Source organism: Adiantum capillus-veneris, chromosome 18 (assembly GCF_014529385.1).
Source record: "Adiantum capillus-veneris isolate H3 chromosome 18, ASM1452938v2, whole genome shotgun sequence".
Classification (NCBI taxonomy): domain Eukaryota; kingdom Viridiplantae; phylum Streptophyta; class Polypodiopsida; order Polypodiales; family Pteridaceae; genus Adiantum; species Adiantum capillus-veneris.
The window spans coordinates 12,770,426-12,795,671 of NC_140948.1; the positions used below are offsets into that span (position 1 = coordinate 12,770,426).

At 43.5% G+C, this 25,246-nt stretch overlaps 1 protein-coding gene across 1 annotated transcript; it reads left to right on the forward strand.

Annotated features, from left to right (window-relative positions):
- Window positions 1–10,153: 10,153 nt before the first annotated feature.
- Window positions 10,154–13,709, forward strand: LOC147435244 (monocopper oxidase-like protein SKU5). The gene is made up of 9 exons (XM_086488332.1): window positions 10,154–10,488; window positions 10,582–10,691; window positions 10,956–11,226; window positions 11,306–11,444; window positions 11,524–11,893; window positions 11,985–12,350; window positions 12,430–12,508; window positions 12,592–12,794; window positions 13,426–13,709. The coding sequence occupies exons 1-9, from the start codon at window positions 10,360–10,362 to the stop codon at window positions 13,535–13,537; spliced, it is 1,779 nt and encodes a 592-aa protein (XP_086344458.1). The 5' UTR covers window positions 10,154–10,359; the 3' UTR covers window positions 13,538–13,709.
- Window positions 13,710–25,246: the final 11,537 nt, after the last annotated feature.

The following is a 25,246-nucleotide window of genomic DNA, read 5'->3' on the forward strand; positions in this document are numbered from 1 at the left end:
ACAATGCATTTCAAGCAACATGGGTAGCATTAGGACAAGTGTCCTTCTTACCTCTTTGAACTTGAAAATATCTAGATATATGTTGAATTGAACTAGAAGCTCATTGGATCCCTCTTTAGCCAAGCCAATAAGATTCAAGCACACCATGTGGCTAATCATAGGGAGAGCTTGACATTTGTCCATGTGCCCCTTGAAAAGGGGTTCCCTTTGGGTGAGTGGAAGGTTAAGTCAAAGATTCCCCTAACTTTAGGGCTTTTCCCCTCCTTTGTAGGGTCTCTTTTTGACTTAAGCACCTTACCCCCCATGCATGTGAAGCTTCTCAAGCACCTTCTTTATCAAGCATGACAATCACCTCAAGCACCTTACTCATCAAGCATGACAAGCACCTCAAGCACCTTAGTCAGCAACCACGACAAGCACCTCAAGCACCTTACTCATCAAGCATGACAAGCACCTTAGTCACCAAGCATGACAAGCACCTCAAGCTTAGGCTGGGTTCCCACCTCAAGCACAACCCTAGCTTGCCTAAGGTCTAAGGACTTTTAACACTAACCTTTGGAGGTCTTTAATGAAGCTAACCCTAAGGTCTTTTAAGCTCCATTAGATGCACGTTGCTCTTTGATAGAGACCTCCTTTTGGACCCCTATTGAGATGTAACCATCTCTCCTCTTGGTCCCCTGCTGAGATAAGTCTAGAAGCACTTATTGCACATTGCTCTTTGGTAGACCATCTCCTTTTGGACCCCTATTGAGATGCAACCATTTCTCCTTTTGGTCCCTTGTTGAGATAGGTGTAGAAGCACATATCTATATCCTAACTCTTGTTCCCCTTTTATCTTCCCATATTAAATGATCGTTTAATATGAGAAAATCATCTGGGTTAGGTAGATATTAGATTATATCCTCATGCATAATCTTCGATTCCGGCTCTTATGCAGCCAAGCAATTTTAGCCTCATTGTGGCTTGCATAAAGACCTGCTAGAATATCCCAAGCCTGTTTTGTAGATTTTACTGAACGGATGTGAGGAGTGATAGTGCACTTCACAGATAATGCAATCAATGCATGAGCATGCGCATCTCTTACATCCCAACGAGCCTGCTAAGCCACAGGCAAAACAGCTCTAACAGCTGCAACCATGGCAGCAAAACTTGGAGCATCCTCAACATCACCTGCATCCACAGTACCAAGACGTATATCAATGCGCCCTGCACAATGTTCCAAACTCTCTTTGACACAAGTACATGTTGCATCATGTAAGCCCACATAGGGTAATTGTCCCCATCTAAAACATATGAACACATTTGTGTTGTTGTCAGCCATGGAAAATGCTTGCACCTGATGTGAAAACTGCCCAAAATGAGGAGAACTGAGTGAGACCAGCACGTGTTATATAGCACAACCCGTAGTAGACTGTATGGGACCTGTTATGCAGTAAATGACACTAACAAAAATTATGCACAAAATGACAAAATTGCATGTGCAGACCTGGCTGAAGTGGAAACAGAGGTCGAAATGAGCCCGAATCAGAAATCTGAGCAAACTAAGCTCTTAGAGCTTTCCCAAGAAAAAATTTGTCGACCTGCGAACCCTCGCCAAACCCACAGAAATTGGAGAAAGTGAGCACGTGTATGCTGGAGCTACTGGCGACTAAGCCCAGGAGGACGTAACCTACTCTGATACCAATTGTTGGAATTAGGGAAGCAAGAAACTCACACAGCTTGGAGAAGACGAAGGAAGCTCAAGGCACATAACAGAGAGTGTATTACTTAGTGTGCAATGGAAAGATAGATAGCCCTAGAGTGATGGGCATGTATATAATGCACGAGGGAAAAAACCTCCTAAGAGGGAAAAAAATGCTTCGGCGGTCCTAGTGTGTTCACACACACCACTACCACATGTATATGGTAATACTCTATTAAAGTGATTCGGCTATGCAAGCTTAAATTTGGCATCCATAGCCGATCTCCTTTCTTTTGTGGAGAGAGAGAGAGAGAGAGAGAGAGAGAGAGAGAGAGAGAGAGAGAGAGAGAGAGAGAGAGAGAGAGAGAGAGAGAGAGAGAGAGAAATGAAATGTTATATTATATTGAAATGTTATATTAACGTCTTCAAAAGGCCATAATGACCTATGAGACCCGAAAGTTACAAAGTGGTGGATCTGATACAAAGTCAGAGTAACAAAATAACCTAACAAAAGTACAAAACAAAGATATATACTATGGGGTCCTAACTTGGTCGATGTGAGCCAAGCAAAAAACTAAGCAAAAAATGGGCGGCTTGTTGGGATAGCTGAATCACAAGAGATCTATCATCGGTCGTTGGCGAATCTCATCAATTTCCTCCATGGTTAGTAGTCTGACCGGGCGTCGTGCATGCCTGGCCAACGTGCTCCGAATTTTCTGTCGTAGCCTCTGTCGATGCTGTGTAGTTCTTTGCAGTCGGCGGGCGCCTGGATTTCCCCAATTCAATCGCTCGGTCAATCAGTGTGCCTCTGGTGTGAGACGAGGAGGAGCTCTGCTGTGGGAGTGGCTCTTGCGGGCTGTCCCGTGTCTGCTTTAAAAAAGTCTGTGATCCGTCTTTGAGACTGGCTAGCCTCTCCATTCATCAGGCTATCTCTGTGTTTGCACAACTCGAGCAAGAACAAACCCAGACGTCTCTGATCTTCGTATCCCATGACTCTTGAGAGTGGTCCAAAACCCTCTCAGAACAAGCAATGGAATCGGCCTCATATCTCGTAGTAGATGGGGCAGCGGCATGTATAGTGTAGCTCTGTCTCAGGTTCCATGTTACACAAGGGGCATGTCCTGTCTTCTGCTGGTACTCCGTTGTATCTCCCAGTTTCGATCAGCAACTGGTGAGAGGATGTGCGTAACTTGCCAATAGCACATCGTATCCCATGAGACAAGTGGGTATCCATGTATTTGGGTCTCGTCACAAAACCATCTTCCGTAAGCTGGAGAAGGTGGTCTCTGTAGAAAGCCATCTTCGTGCCCAATTCCTGTGCTGGTTGTATCCATGTCCTCCTGGTGTCTAGCTGGGTCAGGTCTTGGCGGATGAGCTTGGTGATCTCTGACTGTGTAAGAGTGAGAGATGGTGCATCCAATGAGTAATGGAATGGTGGCAGCCTGTCGATGTTGAACCCATGTGCGTGAAACCATGATGTCATCTCCCCATACCAACATGTTGTATCTCCTTGTATGGCTAAATGTCGAGAGGATTCAAGTGCTATGCGAGCATATCTGTTTCTAGGAAGTTCCCATGTGCGGTTTATCAAGGAGACTGATCTGGTGAGCGCCTCCACCACTAGTGGGGGGGCGGCTAGCTCTGCTTGGATAATGGCTCGTGGTACTGATGCCTTGGCTCTAATGAGCTGCGAGATCATAGAGATGAGAGGTTTCTCCATGTTCCCCCATCCGTCTGTGCGACTCGGCCTCCCGTGGTGATCGAGTGAAGGTCCCCATATCTCAGTTCCATAGAGCAATGTTGAAGCCACCAAGGTGTCAAAGAGCCAGAGCTTCGTCCGGGGCTCCTGAAATTGAACCTGTGAACACATCCTTTCCAATCTACCCATTGCTGCGTGGGCTCTAGTAAGTCCGATCTGAGCTGCTCTTCTGAGTGAGAATGCAGGTCCGCTAAAAACCACTCCAAGGTAAGTGTAAGCGTTTGTGTACTCCACAGTCTCCTGGCCGTATGTGAATGTAGGTGCTGACCTCCTGATCCACTGTGGGGTTGTATTAAACACCTTAACCTTGGTTTTACCCAGGTTGACAGACAAACCACTTTCGTGGGCAAACGTATGCAAAGCATCCAATTGACGTTGCATTCCCTCTGGGGATTCGGAGATCAACACTATGTCATCACCATATAACAAAAGTGGAATCCATGTCCCTGCCAACTAAGCACCTTTATCTCCATCGGTGTCAATGTAGTCAGAAACCTCATCCACATACATACCGAAAAGAGTAGGAGAGAGCGGGCAGCCCTGCTTCACCCCAATAGTGGAGTGAACCGGTGTAGAAAGTCCCTCAGGGGTGCGTACATGCCCTACAACTGATGTGTACAATGCCATGGTCCCCCAAATGAGTTCTGTGGGTACTCCCATTTCCTGTAGTCTGCGCATCAGTCTAGCTCTGGGTACTGTGTCGAAAGCTTTGCGGAAGTCCACAAAGCTACAATAGATCCGTCTCCCATGAGATCTGCCTTCCTCGATGATGGCCCTGAGTGTCAGGATATGGTCAAGAGTAGAGAAGCCTCTCCTGAATCCTGCCTGCCCAGTTGCACGTATTCCCTCCCTCTCTGCCCATCTACTCAGATGTTGCTCAAGAATGGATGCATACAACCGTGCCAGTGTGTGCCCAATCATAATAGTGCGATAATTCCCAGGCTCCATGGGGTCTCCTGATTTGAAGATAGGTACGATTGTAGATAGGCTCCAAGTGTCCGGTAGGCCCTCACACATGGCACGGTTAAACATAACTGCTAGAAGCTCTGCTAGTAGGTCTTTGGCATGCATGAAATGCTCAGTGACTAGGCCGTCATGATCATATGCTCTCCAAATCTTCATCTTGTCCAATAGCTTTCTTCACCATCTCAACGGTGAAAAAGACACATGCGTGTGGGCATGGATCGGGGGGGTCGGGGAGGGGTAGCTGTCCAGGTACTGTGTACAAAGATGATGCGTACTGACCCCAGGTCTCTGCAGAGGAAATAGCGGGGGGGGGGGGGGGGACTGCTCATGAAAAAGCCGCCACGCCTCACGCGAGTCCTGACTCAAGAATAGCTGATATAGATCCTGCTCGAGTCAAGCCAAAAAAGCCCTCTTCTTCCGCCGCACCAGGCGTCGGAAGTCAATCTATGTGACTGTCTGTGAGTGACGTCCCTCAACAACACCTCCTTCTGAAGTCTGGCTCTAGTCTGGCGGACTCCTCATCGTACCAGCTGTTCTGAGGCATGCTCCCTGATTGGCGGCTCTGCTCAGGCTTGGTGTGTGGGTATGCTTCTACTGCTGGCTCATGTAATGTTTGTGTCAGTATAGTAGTTAGCTCCTCTAGAGGTCGTCCTGGGTCCTCAGTGCATAGGCGTCTGTAGATTCCGTCCATGTATACAAAATCCGTCTCCCGTGTGAATGTGTAGTGAGTGGGGGCTGCTACTCGTGGCCTGTGTGCTACACTGAACTGGAAGGAGATGGTCATCGACACCAGAGCATGATCCACTACCACCCCGACTGGTCTGGGCCCAGCTGTGAGATCGTGGATACTAGAGATGAGATTCGGTTGTGCCATGACATAGTCCACATTGTTGGCTCCATGTCTGTCTGGGAAGCATGTAAAACCTCTCGCAGATAGCAGGAAATATTTGTAGGCCGTTCAAGATGGCCAGTCCATGTGCAGTACCCATGTCTATTAGGTGTCGCCCATACTCAGTATATTCCACATCGTGTGATAGTCTGGAAAGGCCCGTCTTTGCTACATCTAGCTCTCTTAGCATCTCCTCTGAAGTATCATAAAACACTGCCTGGTGATGGGCAGTCCTAGCATTGAAGTCCCCTAGGATGATAATGTCACCATCCCTAGAGAACTCCCATATGTCATCATCCAAAATAGAGAAAGGGGACTGTCCTCTGGGTAATGCATAAACTGATGTACTCGGGGGAAAGTAGCAAATAGCTAGATAGAGGTATCTGCCTGTCTCTGCTTTCAGTCTCACCCACATGTACCTAGCTTGCTCGTCCCTGCGGGCTATGTGTATCAGTGGCTGCAGATCCTCTCTGAATAACACTGCCACTCCCCCCGAGCCCCGCCCTCTGTGCTTTGAGCGTGTCTCCTGTCTATAGGCTGTCTCCCACTTGTATCCACGTATGTGTGGCATGGATTGCCCAGGGGCCTGGTGTGTCTCAGAGTAAAAGATGATGTCTCTTCCAGTAAAGCTATCCTCAAAAGCTCCCACATCAAGACGCATAGATCCATTGCAGTTCCAGGCAGCTTCTTTGAGTGTGGTCCCATAAGTCTCGCACCGTCATGTGGAGCGTCGCTCTAGTATTACCACTTTTCCGTCTCGATAAAAGCGATCTTGCCTTTTCCCCTTGCCGCTCTAATCTTCGGCATTACTTCCTGCATATGAGCGATCTACGAGAGGGTGAGATCATCCCCGAGAAAGATGCCAGTCTCTTTAAGAGTTGGTCTTTTCTTCAAGAAGGACTTCTTTGCTTCCATGGAGGGAAAACGGAGGATGAGTGCTCTTTCTTTTGAGGTTTCTCCACTGCTTCCATTTTTCTTTATGTTGCCCACTCTACATGCCCTTGTGTGCGTCGGCTCATGAATCCCCATCAAGGCTGTGAGTTCTTTTACTTCTTCGTCCACATTGCCTTTGTCTTTAAGACCGCAAATTCTCACATGTAAAGCACGCACCCTTCTCCTCTGCTCCTCCTCAAGTGTCTGATTAATGATGTTGCTGGGTGTGGACGTGGGCGTTATCTCCTTGCCTTTCCCTTTCTTGGCCACCTTGATCCATTTCTCGGCTTCGTCCGCCTTCTGTTGAGTTTTGGTAAGAACATCTACCCAAGAAGTCGTCATTTCTTTGTGCTGCTCTTCTCCCTCTTGGATGGCCCGTACTTGCTCCTTGATCGTGTTGATTCCTTCGATTACTGAGGGTTGCAGTTCGCCCTCTTCCAGTGTGTTTCTTGATCGTGCTTCGGCGAGATCTTTCTTGAGTGACGCGATCTCTTCCTCTTGGGTCGTCACTCGGTCTTCCAGCATGCTTATCTTGCTCTCTTGGATCAACACGCGTCCTTCGAGCATGTTTATTGTACCCCAGAGATTGCGGTTCATTTTGGTAATGGTCTCCGTCATTTCCTCTTTGCATTTTTGAATGGCATCCTCTAGGGGGTCGGCTTTATCGTTCATCTTCCTCATGCTTGATCACCGTCCGCAAGGGGGGGGTTAGATGTACGTGTGCACCCACACTAGCAGCAGGCGCGGTAGCTGGGCGAGTGGGGGAGCCGTCCGCAAGGGAGAAGACGCGTGTACACCCACACTAGCGGCGAGTGAGGCGATACGACTAGAGAGGGGCGTCGATAGTTACGGACGAGAGAGAGGGGGAGAGAGGGGGGGTAAGGTATGGTAAAGAGAATGGGGGAGGGGGGGTTTTAAATAAATAATAATAAAAAAACTACGCGTAGAAGAAGGGGGGACATCCTACACGTTAAAAAATTTGGGGGGGGGGGGGGGGGGGGGGGGGGGGGGGGGGGGGGGGGGGGGGGGGGGCCTGCAGAGGCAGTGTGAGGGGAGGCGGCACAGCGGCTCAACAGCTGGCAGGCGAAGCAGCGCGCGAGCAGGAGCAGGTGGGCATAGCGGGGCTGTAGGTGGGCACAACGGCGTGCGAGCAGGGCGAGGGGGCCGCGAGCAGGGCGAGGGGGCAGCGATGGAGCAGGGTAGCGGACAGGGCGAGGGAAGGCGGCACATCGGCTCAGCAAGCGAGCAAAGCAGCGCGCGGACAGGAGCAGGTGGGCATAGCGGCGTGCGAGCAGGGCAAGGGGGGCGCGGGGGGGCAGCGAGCAGGGCGAGGGGGCAGCGGACAGGGCGAGGGAGTAGCAGGGCACGGGCAAAAGTAGGCGGGTAGGAGCAGGCGGCACAGGCAGACAGGGCGAGGGGGCAGCAGGGCGCGGGCAGGAGCAGGTGAACACAGAGAGAGAGAGAGAGAGAGAGAGAGAGAGAGAGAGAGAGAGAGAGAGAGAGAGAGAGAGAGAGAGAGAGAGAGAGAGAGAGAGAGAGAGAGGAGAGAGAGAGAGAGAGAGAGAGAGAGAGAGAGAGAGAGAGAGAGAGAGAGAGAGAGAGATGTGAATTGAGGTGATGGTGACGGTCGTACTAATGGCAATGATGAGCAAATATCATATGATCAGGTGGGCTGCTTAAGCAAGGAAGCAGAAAAGGTCTAGCTCGGAGCACTGTGACTGGAGCATGTCCATTAATTTGTGAAGCACATGTAGAGCTCATGAAAACTCACATGAAATCTACATGTGTCCGACTACCACTTTGAGTCGGCCTCCTCTAGTGGCAACTGGCGATGCAGCTGGTTGCACGAAGAAATCAAACTTTGAGTTGTATTTGTTGGTGGTAGGTTCCATATGCTACAACCTTAAGAGTCGTGTGTCCAATCTGATATCTTGAAGCAAGAAACCAAAACATGCAAGATTTTCTCATAATTTCGATCGAAGGCACAAATTGAATACTCATCTTGTGCTTTTCAGTACTTGAGAGCAGCCTGTATGCTCTCAACCTGGCCAATCAACTTCAATTGTAAGAGCATGATGCAAACCACAGATGGACCTCAACTGCAATGCGCTCAACACACACACACAAAGAGAGAGAGAGAGAGAGAGAGAGAGAGAGAGAGAGAGAGAGAGAGAGAGAGAGAGAGAGAGAGAGAGAGAGAGACTTGGCTAGACTTTGCATTTGTTGCCAGGTATCACCCTTCCCCTACCGACTCCGTAATAGAGTAGTATAGAGTCACACACAATGAAACATATAATATGAACCCGCCCTAATCAGAGGGCTCCCATTAGCTCCAACCTCCTCAATTGTGGAGGGCGACAGCAGTGCATACCAAAATGGCAACCCCATAGGTCGATAAGATTAGCAAGTCACAATTGTTAATGAGCATGATCACCTTTAGTTGACAATAGTTGTGCATAATTTGGTAGGTTTTTGTGTGTAGGATACATGCACCAGCTTGTAAAAAGGTGCTTCTTTGATGTGGAGGGTGGTTGAAACATCCACCAACAAAGTTGGTGCAAAACTTGTTGGATGCGGGCCTATGGGGGAGTCCTCTATAGGCCTTTACACACCGGCTGCCCAACCTTGGGTAGGCTTGTGTTGTAGCCAACTGGCACAAGGAGGTTGGATGCACGAAATCAGGGCCGCCCAAGATTTTGGATAGTCGAGATTCCTTGTCCAACGTTGGGCGGGGGTAGAACCGGGGTCCTCGTGTTGGAAAAGTGGCACTCAACCAATCAGCCTGCACTGATTTTGTAAAGCTATTAGTGCATAGATTAATATTAAAGTTGTTTGGGCAAGGCGGTGTGTAAGACATATCAGCCTGCACTGATTTTGTAAAGCTATTAGTGCAGAGATTAATATTAAAGTTGTTTGGGCAAGGCCGTGTGCACATACCCAAAATGAACGGGCACAAGATGGGCAGTGTGTAAAAGCTCTAATAACTAAGTGAGACGGCAGTGGGTTTCCTCGTCCACTGGTTTCTCTCATTACAATTTCGCTTTACCTCTAGACCTATCTATAGGAGTCTAGGTAGCAAGCGAGCTGGAAAATTGTGAGTGTGGCCGTTGCTGTCGAAATGCCCGTTGCCGCTCTTGATGCCGTGTAGCTATGTAGCGATCAGTTTTAGTGATACCTGTAGGTCTAGCTGGTTTTTAGAATAATAACAACAAATAAGCCTCCTCCACACCCGCATTAAGCTCTCTGCACGTGACTCTCAGAGAGAGCCGCCTGCCTGCCAATCGCCAAATTTTATCCATTAAATTTGGCTCCTCCGCCACTTCATCGGCTCTCCAAACTCGTCGAGTCATGAGGAGTCATCGCTCTCACCCTAAACCCCTACAGGCCCTGCGCTGAGCGAGCCGCCCTCCTTTGTAAATTGTGAGGTAGGTAGGTGAGGGGAGAACTGTGGACAGTGAACACAGCCACTTTCTTCCTGTCTTGGATGAAAAAGTGGCTCAATTTGAGGAGGGGAAAGCGCCGAGTTTTTTTTCCTCCCAACAGCTCATACAGTCTCAGTCACACATTCGATCTCTTTCTTCACTCACACACACCCATCCCTAGCCTACTCAAGAAGCGGGGAGAGCTCATAGCAGTCAGTGACTTGTTGGCCCTTCTTCGATTCATCCTTCTTCCAGGCCACACTCCTACACTACACTCTACTACTGGCTCTATTCTGCGGCCACCCCCCCCCTGCCCCCTTCCCCTTCGTCCTTCTCCTCCTCTCCTCTTTCTAGCTAGGCTGAGGCTCCTCATGAGGTGGATAGCAGGTGCCATCGTTTCCGTCATAACCTCTTTTGATCCGATCCACAACTGAGCTCTCTCCTCTCCCCCTAGACCTGCAGCAGGTGCTAAATCCCCCAAAAACCGCCCCCCCCCCCCCCCCCCCCCCCCCCCCCCCGCGGCTCCCGCCTCCTCTTTTTCCGTTCACTTGCCGGCTAAACGGATTTTCTGGCAACTACATTTGCCGCCTCCCCCATGTGAAATCAAGCTTCTGCTGCAACACAATGTAAGAACGACAGATACTGCAGTGACATCTTCTTTTGCAACTGCTTACTTGGCAAGAGTTCCATCTGGGCGTGGAAAGGAGCCATGGGCCTTGCAAGCCTGCTTTTCCTGTCGTTTGTTTTCAGCTCCCTCTCGAGTGCGCTTGATCCTTTCTTGAACTTGGAATGGAACGTGTCCTACATTACGGTGGCACCGTTGGGTGTGAAACAGCAGGTGACGCAGTGTGAGTGTCGCATTCTCGATAGGCTAGCTTTTGATGTTGTAGCGCGTCGTAAAATGTCTCTCTCCTTGCATGGTTGTCTGCAGGTAATCGCCATCAACGGTCAGTTCCCGGGTCCGATTATCAACTCCACAACCAACTTTAACCTTGCCATCAATGTGCTTAACAGTTTGGACGAGGATCTTTTGCTGACATGGTGAGGAAAACGACAGATTCTTTTGTATGTCTAGTTCTCACATCATGTTGGACTTGCTGAAGATTTTGTTCACACACGTTGGGTGCATGATCAATAACTAAGTCTGCGGACAGGAAGGTTCGGAAACGCAGCAGCCCTTAATGACTCCAGATCTTCTAAGAACGTATTAATGGTCCTTTTCTAACAGAAGTGATTTCTAGGGTTGAACTTTTCAGCATTTTCGGAATGTCTCTCTCATTTGTTGTGCTGCTGGGTAATTGGCAGGAACGGTGTCCAACAGAGGAGAACGTCGTGGCAGGACGGCGTTTCAGGAACAAATTGCCCCATCCCCCCAAAATGGAATTGGACATATAATTTTCAAGTCAAAGATCAGATCGGAAGTTTCTTTTATTTTCCGTCTCTAAGCCTTCAGAGAGCATCTGGCGGTTATGGGGGGCTCACAATCACTAATCGTGCAGTAATTGCAGTGCCATTTGGACTTCCTGATGGAGACATTACTATGATGATAGGCGACTGGTACAATGCTGGTCACAAGGTGAGCCTATTTCTGTAAGAGCGACCTCAGTATGTCTGATCTTTTGGACAAAGATGAATTTTGAATATGACTATGACAGGCCCTGCGGGGAAAACTTGACAAAGGTCACTCGTTAGGCATGCCTGATGGAGTACTTACAAATGGAAAAGGCCCGTACCCCTACAACAGCACGTTAGTGCCCAAAGGAATTCTTTGGGAGACCTTTAACGTGGAATCAGGTGTTCGTCGGTTGTCCAATTGTTTGGTTTTGTGATGGTTATTTGGTCGTCACTGATTCTGTTGATTTTGTTTGTGTAGGCAAGACCTACAGAATTAGAGTGTCCAATGTTGGAACCTCCACAGCTTTGAATTTTAGAATTCAGAACCACAACCTGATGATGGTGGAGACGGAAGGGTCTTATGTTTCTCAGCAGAACTATTCTTCGGGTGTGGATATCCATGTTGGCCAGAGTTACTCCTTTTTGGTCACCATGGATCAAAATGCTAGCTCAGACTACTACATTGTTGCGAGTGCACGGTTCGTTAATGCAACCAAATGGGCTCGTGTTACTGGTGTAGCCATCCTTCACTACGCCAACTCGAAAGGTCGAGCATCTGGTCCACTGCCCCCTCCTCCAGATGATCAATATGATCCCAACTGGTCTGTGAATCAAGCACGTTCCATCAGGTCAGGGAGCATAGCATTCATCTTCTGTCGCCATTCCAAAATGTTGCCCTTCGTGATACTTTAGTGTTCTTACACCAAGGTGGATGTGCAGGTGGAACTTGACTGCAGGTGCAGCTCGCCCCAATCCTCAGGGTTCTTTCCATTATGGGCAGATCAATGTGACACAGACACTACTGCTTCGTGGAAGCAAAACTACCATAAAAGGAGTCACCCGATATGCCTTGAATGATGTGTCCTATCAAGCTCCGAAGACACCCCTTAAGCTAGCTGACTACTATAATCTGACAGGAGTCTTCACACTAGATGCTTTTCCTTCAAAACCTTTGAATCATTCACCAAGCCTGCTTCCATCTGTCATGTCTGGAGGTTACAGAGGCTTTTTAGAAATCGTTTTTCAGAATGACGATGATGAAGTGCAGAGTTACCATATGGATGGCTATGCCGTCTTCATCGTTGGGTATGGAGATTAAGTTCTGGCCACCACGATCTGCTTGTAGAGTGAGTGTGAGTATCTGATGTTGGCATTGTTTGGGTAGGTTTGGGTCTGGAACATGGACCGAGTCAGACAGAGGGGACTATAATAAGTGGGATGGTGTGGCTCGATCCACCACGCAGGTTGTAAGAGATGTTGGATCCTTTTACACACGTTTTTCACATTCAACAAACACCTTATGATAGGTTTTTCCATGGTTCTGCAGGTTTTTCCCCATTCGTGGACAGCAGTATTTGTATCGCTTGACAATGTTGGAATGTGGAACGTCCGCTCACAATTACTACCTAACTGGTATCTCGGGCAAGAGATGTATATACGAGTATACAACCCTGATAACACGAACAAGACAGAAGCGCCTGTGCCAGATAATGTCATTTATTGCGGTCGGCTGGCAAATATGCAGAAGACGTGAGTGTTATTTCCCATTTTGAAAGATTTATGAGCGGCTCTTCCGTTGTTTTTTTCCATTTTGGGGTTTTTTTTTGGGGGGGGGGGGGGGGGGGATTTTATAATATTACGTGGTAATTTAAGCCGCTCCAGTGCAAGCTTTCATGCAACAAAAACGGTCCACATAATTGATGTCTAGATTTGAAAGTAGAGTAAGTTAAGGACAACGTTGCTACAAATCAGTACTCAACCTTAGATTGAGTCTGAGCCAGGCTCCAGCTATCGTTCAAATGAGAGCAAGGGCTATGTACGGATTGGGGGGGGGGGGATTACGTGGTAATTTAAGCATTAGGATATCCGTATGTAGCCCCTGCTCTCATTTGAATGATAGCTGGAGCCTGGCGCAGACTCAATCTGAGGTTGAGTACTGATTTGTAGCAACATTGTCCATAACTTACTCTACTTTCAGATCTAGACATCAATTATGTGGACCGTTTTTGTTGCATGAAAGCTTGCACTGCTCCCAGGAAGGACTGAATTAGCGGTTTCCTGTCGGAGAGGAGGGTCTAGGACAAATTTTATGGGTTCTTTCTCATTGAGTTCCTTGCATAGAGTTGGAGTTACTTTCTAACGTTTGATATTTTGACCGCAGGGCTTTTACAACACTAAGTAAGGAGGCATCTACGGCTGCAACCACGCTTGCCCTTTGTCTGGGATACTCCATGCTTGTGGCTGTTATATCATGCTGGATATTGGTGCTCTGACATAACCCCGTCAGTTTCATGGAGATTTTGGTTTGTGTTTAGAGATTTGTTCCCAGGAGAGAAATGATTTATCGTCCCAATTCTTCAATTCATTTAAAAGACAGCGAGAGCTGCGATGCGAGGCTTTGTTTGCAATTTTCCATTTTGTTCAAGCGAGAGCGAGCTTTACTAATTATTGCGTCCCATCAATCATATATACTTTGTTTTTAAGTACGGTTTTTTGGCTACTTGAAGATAATAATTTATCTTTTAGATAGACATCATCGAGGAGCGGGAATAGGCAATGTCAGTTCCAATGTGCAAGAGGAGAGCACAAAAGAAGGCCTTGTAATGTGTTATGTTCATGGTTATCTAAATTTCGACATGCTATCCTTTGGGGAAAAGGAAAAAGGCGGACTAGATTTTGACGAAAAGTTATTAAACATTAGTTCAATTTTTTTATTTTAGGAAACCCATAAAGAGAGAAATTTCCTGACATTGACTACGTAGTGTTGTGAGTATCCCATGAGGATCTAGTGTCCCCCTAGCTGCATGTGTGCTTGTCCGGATCAGCCTCTCAGGAGCAGATTGAGTGACGGTAACAAACAGTCCAGCAAAACACAACTCAATTAATGAGTTGAATGAAACGATTCTCTCTGCATTACCCTCTTTTACACTTCTGACTCTCTAGCATTCTCTTTGATGATGTTCCCCATTGGCTCTACATGACTAGAAACAAGCGTGACATGTCCTTACATTACATCGGGAATGGCAATATAAGTACACGTTATCATCCATCATTATCAGTTTGAGAAGTATGGTAAGAAGTTGTAAAATTTATGATAGTCTTGCAAGGTTCACTTGATGAGTATAGATAGTTCTTGATCATGATAAAATCTAAAATCCAAGGTTATATTTTTGAAAGACCCTCTAGCTAGCATATTTAAACATATAAAGAGGGTTTTCTTATATGCAATGTATGATACAAGTAGCATTTAATTTAAATTTGTGCTGAACTAGTGCCAAGAATCTAAATTTTATGGGCATTCACTTGTATTGGAATTGCCACTTAGTTCTTTCATGAACATATGTTGTTTTACCTAGTTGGTTGGACATTTTTCAATTCTACAAGACGGGCATTCAACTATGAGTGAGGAAGATGCATCATTCCCCACTATCTTATGGCACTTTCAATTATGAAATATTAACCCACCCAAAATGCAACACATGTCCCAATTAGCGTTTAAAATAACTGTTTCAAATTACCCTCGCATTTCACTATGTGAAGTCCATATATAGATAAAACTATCCATAAGAAAGAACCAAACAAACACTACACCTCTTCTGGCCCCTTTCAAAAGTCCATTAGCAACCTAGTGTATTTCATGTTATTCATAGACGACTTTACGAGATTGACTATCACATCTTTCCTAAGCTATAAGACAACAATACTCAATCCTTATAGTTGTTCATAACTATCAATCATCATTAGTAGGAAACCTATTAAAATCAAAACTTAAAGCTTTCCAATCTATCGATGATAAGAAAACTTATCACTTATTTGAGTCCTATTGGATACAATTTACGATACATGGAACATTTCAACAAGATGGCCTAGTAGAGCAAAAAAAAAAACACATACATTACTAGACTCTGCGAGGTTATAACTAATGATGAGATAGGTAATGATGCAAAGGTAGTTGGACATGGTTACCTAAGATATCAAAGGATCTGGTGATTGGTGGTTAGTGCATGGCGAGCTTGGTTGAGCCTCGTGTAGTAGATAGTTGGTGGGGATAGTCACCCATCTGCGTTTATCCCTCATTTTTGAATACTCAAATGATAGAGGCATCTTAGATTGTCATCTTGGGAGGAATTAGTCCCAATTCAATACAAATGATTAAAAGAACAAAAAGACAAAGAATCACACCATGTTACCAAGTCTTTATTGCTTGTGATTTGGCTACTACTAGTCTCAATGAATAGGATATGTGATCCTTAAAATATTTTGTCAACAAAGCGACCTTGAATGAATCTGTATGGTACGGAAAGCATGGTTCCATCCAAGAGCACTTTGTATACATTTTTGTGCTCAACACATTTTCCAATTCTACAAGACGGTCATTCAACTATGAGTGAGGAAGATGCATAATTCCCCACTATCTTATGGCACTTTCAATTATGAAATATTAACCCACCCAAAATGCAACATCCCAATAAGCGTTTAAAATAACCATTTAAAATTACCCTCCCAAAGCCACATTTCACTATGTGAAGGCCATATATAGATAAAACTATCCATAAGGAAGAACCAAACAAACACTACACCTCTTATGGCCCCATTCAAAAGTCCATTAGCAACCTAGTGTATTTCATGATATTCATAGATGACTTTACGAGATTTACTATCACATCTTTCCTAAGCTATAAGACAACAATACTCAATCCTTATAGTTGTTCATAACTATCAATCATCATTAGTAGGAAACCTATTAAAATCAAAACTTAAAGCTTTCCAATCTATCGATGATAAGAAAACTTATCACTTATTTGAGTCCTATTGGATACAATTTACGATACATGGAACACTTCAACAAGATGGCCTAGTAGAGCAAAAAAAAAAAACACATACATTACTAGACTCTGCGAGGTTATAACTAATGATGAGATAGGTAATGATGCAAAGGTAGTTGAGACCGTTTTTAAATTACCCTTCGAAAGCCACATTTCACTATGTGAAGGCCATATATAGATAAAACTATCCATAAGAAAGAACCAAGCAAACACTACACCTCTTATGGCCCCATTCAAAAGTCTATTAGCAACCTAGTGTATTTCATGATATTCATAGATGACTTTACGAGATTTACTATCATATCTTTCCTAAACGATAAGACAACAATACTCAATCCTTATAGTTGTTCATGACTATCAATCATCATTAGTAGGAAACCAATTAAAATCAAAACTTAAAGCTTTCCAATCTATCGATGATAAGAAAACTTATCACTTATTTGAGTCCTATTGGATACAATTTACGATACATGGAACATTTCAACAAGATGGCCTAGTAGAGCAAAAAAAAAACACATATATTACTAGACTCTGCGAGGTTACTACCAATGATGAGATAGGTAATGATGCAAAGGTAGTTGGACATGGCTACCTAAGATATCAAAGGATCTGGTGATTGGTGGTTAGTGCATGGCGAGCTTGGTTGAGCCTCGTGTAGTAGACAGCTGGTGGGGATAGTCACCCATCTGCGTTTATCCCTCATTTTTGAATACTCAAATGATAGAGGCATCTTAGATTGTCATCTTGGGAGGAATTAGTCCCAATTCAATACAAATGATTAAAAGAACAAAAAGACAAAGGATCACACACCATGTTACCAAGTCTTTATTGCTTGTGATTTGGATACTAGTCTTAATGAATAGGATATGTGATCCTTAAAATATTTTGTCAACAAAGCGACCTTGAATGAATCTGTATGGTACGGAATGCATGGTTCCATCCAAGAGCACTTTGGATACATTTTTGTGCTCAACTTCCATCACAAAGGTAGAAAGTGAAGTCCAAGAGGTTGTTACACCTAACAATGAACTTTAATCTAAGGATAAATAACGTCCTTAAGGGATGAAGAGTAAGAAGAGAAGAGAGTAAGGGAAGATTCAAGTTACCCTAGTAGTAGCCCTAACTAAGTGTAAAAACTTAGGGCTAAAGACTAGCAACCAATTAAGAGCTCAATGTAAAGTATCAAGGAAAAGACATCATTCTTCCCAATGACATACTATAAGATAAGAGACTTACTAACCCTATTCACCTATGGTTGAATGTTCAATTCCCAACTTGGAATGTGTGCACACTTAATGGGAAGAAGAGGTATATTGGCTTGGAACAAGAAAGTTAACAATAGAAGGTCAAAGATGTATATCTCTTGAGGTCTCACCTTGCGAGTGGTTTAAAGATCTCTACAGATAGTAGATGACAATTAGCTAAGAGGAGGGAATTATATTGTCCAACCAAGTAGTATGGGATGCTTGGTTTAAGGTTTGTAGAATAGAAGTGCAAGGTAATTGCAAGTCAAAACGAACTTAAAAAAGGTTAAGGGCTGCCATCAAGGGTCTAAAACCAATTCCAGCCGTGGACTCACTAAAGAACTATAGAGCTCTCATAGAGAGAAGTCACAAGGAAAGAAGCAAGGAGTTCTAAGGTTGAACTCAAGCAAATAGAGTATTTTACCTTATGGATTTCTCTCTTTAGGGGCCCAAGGATGTTTACGAGGACATAAACTTTGCTTCAAAAGGAAAGAAGCAAGGAGTTCTAAGGTTGAACTCAAGCAAATAGAGTATTTTACCTTATGGATTTCTCTCTTTAGGGGCCCAAGGATGTTTACGAGGACATAAACTTTGCTTCTCTCTCATAGAGAGAACTCACAAGGAAAGAAGCAAGGAGTTCTAAGGTTTAACTCAAGCAAATAGAGTATTTTACCTTATGGATTTCTCTCTTTAGGGGCCCAAGGATGTTTACGAGGACATAAACTTTGCTTCAGAAGGGGGCAATGTCATGTAATGTATAGAGACCAAGGAGCACATACGACATGCACAGATAGGTGTGTAGGGCACAACGTGGATGAGGGGATGGAGTCCACATGGGTTTTGAGGAGGCCTAGACAGCTACAAAGGACAGCTACAAAGGTGTGTACCCCGAGACACCTAGGCTTGGGTTATGTCGATCCAAGTGTGAACAACCATGCCAAGTCTATGTAAGATGTGCGCGTATGGTTGGGTGGACAATTTTATGCAATGTTCCTATGTCAAAGAGAGCTCACATCAAAGATCTCACGCTCCTATTTCACTCTTTCCCAAGTCACAAAGGAAATACAAATGTAGACATCACACACTAGGTTCCAAATTCAAAAAGAAAACTCAAGATAAAGGGAATGATAATAGAGCTGATATAGTGTTGGAAACATATATGGGACTCCACCTTGAGTTCATTGTCATGCCACCCCAAGGACGAACTACGCAGAAGCCTAGAGTCTCTCAGGCATCTATGAGGTTTTCCTTCAACAGAAAGTTGATTGAGACAACACAAGATACGATTGAGCCCATACAATTGGAAATTCAAGCGAGCAACCTTGTCGTATACAATAATTGAACAAGAGGAAAACTAAGGAGAGTCTAAATTGAGTGGGTCCAAAATGTAAGCCAAAGTCATAACCATGGAAATACCCGACTTTGATGAGGCACAATCAAAGGCTACCTCAAGTAAAAAAATAGCTCCCGAGGAGCGCATCGTTGGAAGGGAGTGCATTGAAAATTCCTTAGCTAGGGATCCTTGGCCAACTCTCTATGATGAGCGAGCATGAAACTTTTCTCCTACAAATCTAGTGCCTGCTACACATCACGAGGAGCTAAAAAAGAAAGAGCAAAACATTCTAAAGTTGGTTGCTATGGCCGATGAGTTGTGGGAACATGTGAGAAATAAGGGTGACAAAGAGACTCCATTTCCTCCATCCTTTGAATCCTTGATTTCTCTAAAGAATACGCCACATTTGTTAAGATGAGACTATATATTAAAGACCTCCTAGAGGAGGACAATGATAGTGAGAGTGATGCAAACACTCTATCTGCAGACACTTCATGAATACTTAGGAGAGTATGAGGCTGAATAAAAAATAGTGCACGTGTCAACTGCAAAAGAGTTGACTGCCAGTCCTAGTAACATACACTCTTTCTTTGGTGGATTTATTGAAGATAAGACCTAACTCATTTGAAAACCTAAAAACAATCACTAATTTTGTGAAGAACTCGGGCTTGACCATCCGTTCTTGAAACTAGGACAGTGAAGGAAAGGCAAAATGCAAAAGCCAATACTAGCTCACAAATTATTCTAAAAAAACAATGACAAAGAAGGAAATGCAATCCCCTCATTAGAATTCAACAAGCAAAAGGTCGCAACAATATTGGATACTAGGGCGGCATGAGTAAGCATAGCTACAAGAGATGTGGAAAAACAAGGGAGAAAAGCATGATAGAGACTAGGATGGTCCTTCACCTAGTTGATGAAAAGATTTCAAAACCCATGGGACTCCTTGAGAACATTAAAGTCACAAGTTGTGGGGTGAAATATACGTACACATTTGCTATTGCGGACTTTGGTAGGGATCCCAATTACTAAGTGATGTGGGGCTGCCTTTCAGGAAAAAATGTTGTCCAAGAAGGATGTAAGAGTTGTGGTGGATAAACCAATGTGGCATTCATTTTTTTGTAAGTACCATAGCAATAGAGAGTAAGTAGACTAGATAGAGCACTGAATACAATAGAATCAAACTCACTTGATTGATTAAAGAATTGAGAGAGATAAAAAGCTTAGCATAGTGGCCTTATGTCACCTTCCATCTTGAGCTTACATAAGGTGAGAGGCATATGCACCACATATGGTAGGGGGCAAGTAGCATGTGAGTTGCAATCTATAGCATGTGTCCATAACATGACTAGCATGTGCTAGGGAGTCCTATGTAGGACATTGTATCTATGCCCATAGGGGTGCATGCTAGTCTGTTTGGCTTTAGAGATTGGTTAGATATAGAGTGTAAGCTAAAGGTTTACACTCAATATCTGAGAGAAAGAGTGGATGTGCTTGTTGATGGCAGCTTGTATACTCCAACTGAAGCAGTCACTTACGTGAGCATGCAGTAGGATGGTGAAAGTAGAACCGGTAATGGTTGAGAACTTTGTTTGTTTGAAAGTATGTAGGCAAAGAAAAAGTATGTATCCTACCAAAAATTCCCTCTCTTTTTTATAATTCCCTCTTATGATTGGGGGATGTAAAAAGCTGGTTTTGGTGATGGTGGGTAGAGAAAAGAAGCATTCATCACTCAATATTATCAAGATTACCACAAATAATTATTGTAAAGAGAAGGGCCTATAGGACCAAGGGGGGGCACGACCCCCCCATGCAAGGTTGGCTAGGCATGTGGTTCAAGGGCTCCTAAAGATGGGCTAGGTGGCGTATAAAAGGAGGTGGTTGGGTGGAGAATAAGCATGCTTGGGGTCCCCTCATCCTTTCAAAAGTATCAAAGCAGCTAGTTTCTATAAAGGACAAGTCATGGAAGAGCCACTTTTGCATGTGCATGGAGGTGGCTATGGCGTGGGCAAGCCAAGCCCACTTGCATGGAGGAGGGAGGCATGGAGAGCTTTTCGGTATGCAACACCTATGGCATTGCAAGGGAAATCCTTGAAGTCATGGAGGTTTTTTGCTTCACGACCCCTCCTCTCTCTCACAAACTATAGCAAGTTGTGCGAGCGAATCTCCCATAACTTGCATGTGTATAGCACGATAAGCAATGCTTGCATCAAGGCAAACAAAGATTTGTGTATGTGAAGCTAGGCAAGCTCAAAGTTAAGCAAGTATTAAGCTTGAATGCACAATGAGGCAAAGGTCAAAACCAAGCAAAAGCAACACAAGCAAGGCTTGTGCAAGACATGTTGAGGTTGGAGCTATGGTGGGTGGAGATGGAAGGCACTCATGTGTGTGTGAGAGAGAGAGGAGAGAGAGGAGAGGGCTAATGAGATCAAGAGAAGAAGATTGCCACCAATAAACAAAATATTAGTGCTCACATTAACTCAAGAAGCTTCTACATACATATATATATATATATATATATATATATATATATATATATATATATATATATATATATATATATATATATATATATATATATATATATATATATAGACTAACTATAGAGTTGTTGCATGCATGTACCTAAAAAAAAGAGTGGCGTGTGTGATCCTACTTAAAGGTCTATTCCCACCAAGTAGACAGGTTTGAACGCAACAATCCCCCCCTTTATTCCAGTATAACACGCGTTTAATTGTATAAATTTTTTTACCAATAAACTTGCCTGAATATGAACGCATCTTTGTCAACCAAGCGCAGAAAATGCAAGAAGGGCTCTATAACATTGACAATTTTTTTTCACATTTCTCTAGAATACAGAAGAGTTCACAAGCTGAAAGCACTTTATTGGCTGTGGGCTCATAGCGGGGATACTTGTCAATCCAAATATCTCATCTTCTTTCTAAAATTGTTTCACAAAGGGACGACTTTACCTTTTGCAACATATCAAGAACGAAATACGCTGTTAGAAATTGTGTTTCACAAAAGATTTGTGAATTCTTGCCAAGTGATTTAGTTCTAAAAAGAGCATAAGTAAAGGCAAGATTAGCGTCTATTAAAGTCTATCTCACTGATGACACTTTTCTAAAGTCTTTGAGAAGCAAACTCAAAGTGTGGGCTCAAGATACTTTCTTTTGATTGTACGCCCTACACCTCTTTATAGCTAGATGCATTGTCTGTGACAATGGCAGTAACATTTTTTGGGCCCACCAACTTTCAGAGTGCACGATCATAGATACCTGCTAAAAAATTTCTTGTTTTTTCTTTCGAAGATGTATCAATTGCTTCAATGAAAATGGATCCCCTAGGAGAAATTAACATCACATTTATCAAGGATTTTTTTAATTACAATTTGTCCATCCGTCAACAACAATTGTACATCTGTACTATGGCACGTACTCAAGCACTATGTGCTTCAAAATACTCTCCGTTGAAGCTTTCACTTTATCTAAATATTATGTACGCATCTTGTTGTAATCAGGTGCCACAAATTCTTTCTTTGCTATTCTCATCAAAGCATCTTTGAAGATAGGATTACGGATTACGGATTACATTAAAGGGGATTCCGCAAGCGACAAAGGCTTGAGTCCACTTGAGATGTAGCTCAAGATACCATTTCTTATCAAACGTTTGATGTAAAGTACCAGTAATATACTCCTGTTGACCATGAACTGGTGCTACACAACATCCTTTTAAATGGGAAGTGGTAGGTGTGGGGTTTGAAGCACCTGATACTTGATTGTATGCAGTAGTAGCAAGGGAGTATTGTTCACCCCCTTCTGCACACACGGGGGGCTGGCTTACTTCATCTTCAAAAGTCATCTCCACACCCCTCTCGTTGAATGAATTAAGTACCTTTGGACCAACCTTTTTTTTTCCTTCAACAAGTATCCTGTTTGCATTGAGCACCCATTCAGGAAATTTTTCCACAATACCTTTTTTTTGGGGGGGGGGGGGGTTTGCAAGCTAGCACATTTCTAGGCATTTTGAACACATGTTCTTTTATTCTATGTGAATTCCCGCTAAATTTGTGGCCGCAAGGCTTACACCTCAAATCCTACTATCAATTCATCTACGTAGCTCCACTCATATCCTTTCACCATATTGCAAAGAGGTCTGCAAGCATAACAAAACTATTTATCAACATTATACCTCAAATTAGTTTCAATCCATACAAATCATTGCTTTCTTATTTAAAAATCAACAAACATCTACAATGCCACAAACATAAACATTTCATAATGTATTGTTTTTTACATCTTAAAAATTATTTTTTTGTGTGAGCTTTCACTCTACACATGATGAAGAATCATTTCATTTATATTTATATACCCTTTAAGTGTGAGTAAACTCTACACATAATAGGCAATTTTCTAAACCTATCCTAAATGATCTCAAGTATGAGCCAATCTTTGTGCATGTGAGGTGATTTTTTGTTACCCTACCTAAACCACTTCCAAATGTGAGTCAAACTCTACACAAGGTAAGCGATGACTATTCTGCTTGCAAAAATCATATCCAGTGTGAGCATTGGCCCACAGTTCGTAGGCAATCACTAGCTAAGTTTACTTAAGTTACTTTTAAGTGTGAGCATGGCTCTACACAAAGAAGAAACTATAAAATTAAATAAAATTAAATAATTCCCAAGTGTAATTTTTTCAACACATGTTAGCACGGGCTTAATCTACTCTAATTAATTTATTTTACACAAAATATATAATCTAATTTTTATACATATCAAAATTTAAATCCAATTTTGTATTTTTTTTCAAAAATAACTTTACTTCTAAATGAAAACTAAATCAATACAATTTATTTCTTTGGTTTTGGTTTTTAGAGTTCACCTTTAGGTTGAACTCAAGGCAACTAGTTCAATAAAAAAGCCTACAATGGAAAAGGGCTCCTGACTCATGTAAACATAGAACAATTTATTTTGATGGACAAAATATAGTTCAATCAAACTACTAAGAAATTAAACAATTCGGTGGTTTTGCTAACGTGGCACCGTATTATATGGTTGTTTAATTGATGTTGTTTTTTTTCGTCGGAATATTATGGCCGGACGGCGGCCGGAAAGTGGTCGGAAAACAACCGGTCGGTTGGCCGGTGGTCGGTGGTCGGAAGTCAATGGCCGGTGGTCGAATTCAAAAGCGGACTTGTCTTCTCAAGGGCGGCCACACATGGGCGAATTGGAGGGTCCGATTTGGACTTATTCGCACAAGGGCGGCTACACATGGCTGTCTCTCATAAGAGAGGGCAACCCTTTTGGCCTATAAAAGGAGGCCATTTCTACACACATTTCAGAGTGTGTGAAGTTGATGCAACAAGGTGAGTGTGAGGTGGTGAGAGTGAAGCAAGGCGGGAGCTCCATTAAGGGTATAATCCCTTTGTAAACTACTTCTTGTTTTGAAGTACTAAAGCCATTGATTGGCTGCTTTCCCGTGGACGTAGCCCACATTGGGTGAACCACGTATATCGTGTGTACTCTCTCTCTCTCTCTCTCTCTACTCTATAATCTCGTGTATATAAATCTGTCTCTCTCCATTAAGTAATCTACTCAATTATCTATTTAGCTACATCTTATTTCCTAACAAAACTAACGCTCACATTAATTCAATAATCTTTTAAATTTATATAGACTAACTAAAACTCTTTCATGCATGTACCTAAAAAAAAGATTGACGTGTGTGTTCTTGCTTAAAGGTCTATTCCCACCAACTAGACGGGCTTGAACCCAACAAGACAAATGAAGCAAGGCTGATGTAATGCAATGATGTTCAAGGCTAAAAGGCAAAGCAATTTGTGTGAGGGAAGGTCCATAAGACAAGTGACACAAGCTGCTAAAACCAGTGTCAAGCAAGACTTTGCTCCCTCAAACAGCCAAGGCACCGCCTTTAAGAGAAGTAAGGCTTCTATGTGAGCAAAAGATGCACAAAAGAAAGCCATTGAGCATGGTATGTTCATTGCAAGAGGAGAAAGGCTCTAAGCCTGAATTGGCAATTTTTATGAGATTTCTATCATGCATGGCATGTGAATGTCTAAAGAAAAAATAAGCATATAAATTTTGTTTAACGAACATGAAGTCCTCAATTTTTTAACACATGATAAGATTTACGAGACAAAAAATGCAGAGACCAAGTACTGCACAAAGTGTGTCTCTCCAACAAAAGCTAGCAAGATTCAAGCTTTGAAATTCAAGCAAGAACAAGGACGAATCAAGCAAGATGATAACTGGATACTTCTTTGTCTGCTGCACGTGCATGCAAGGCATGCAAGCGTGGTCGATTTTTTGGTTGATAATTGACAAGGTCAATTCTAATTAAGATATGCAAGGGATGCACAATGGTGCATAAATATGCAGATTTTTACTTATGAATTTTTGCACAAGGTGCTTATGGAATCCTACATATGGGTGCACATAAGATTTATGATTGGCAATTATTCTCCTATGTACGCATTTTCTATTATGTGTTGGAAGTGGATATTTACTTCTAGGCATTTATTTGCCTCTATGGATGAACAGAGACTCATTTATGGTTG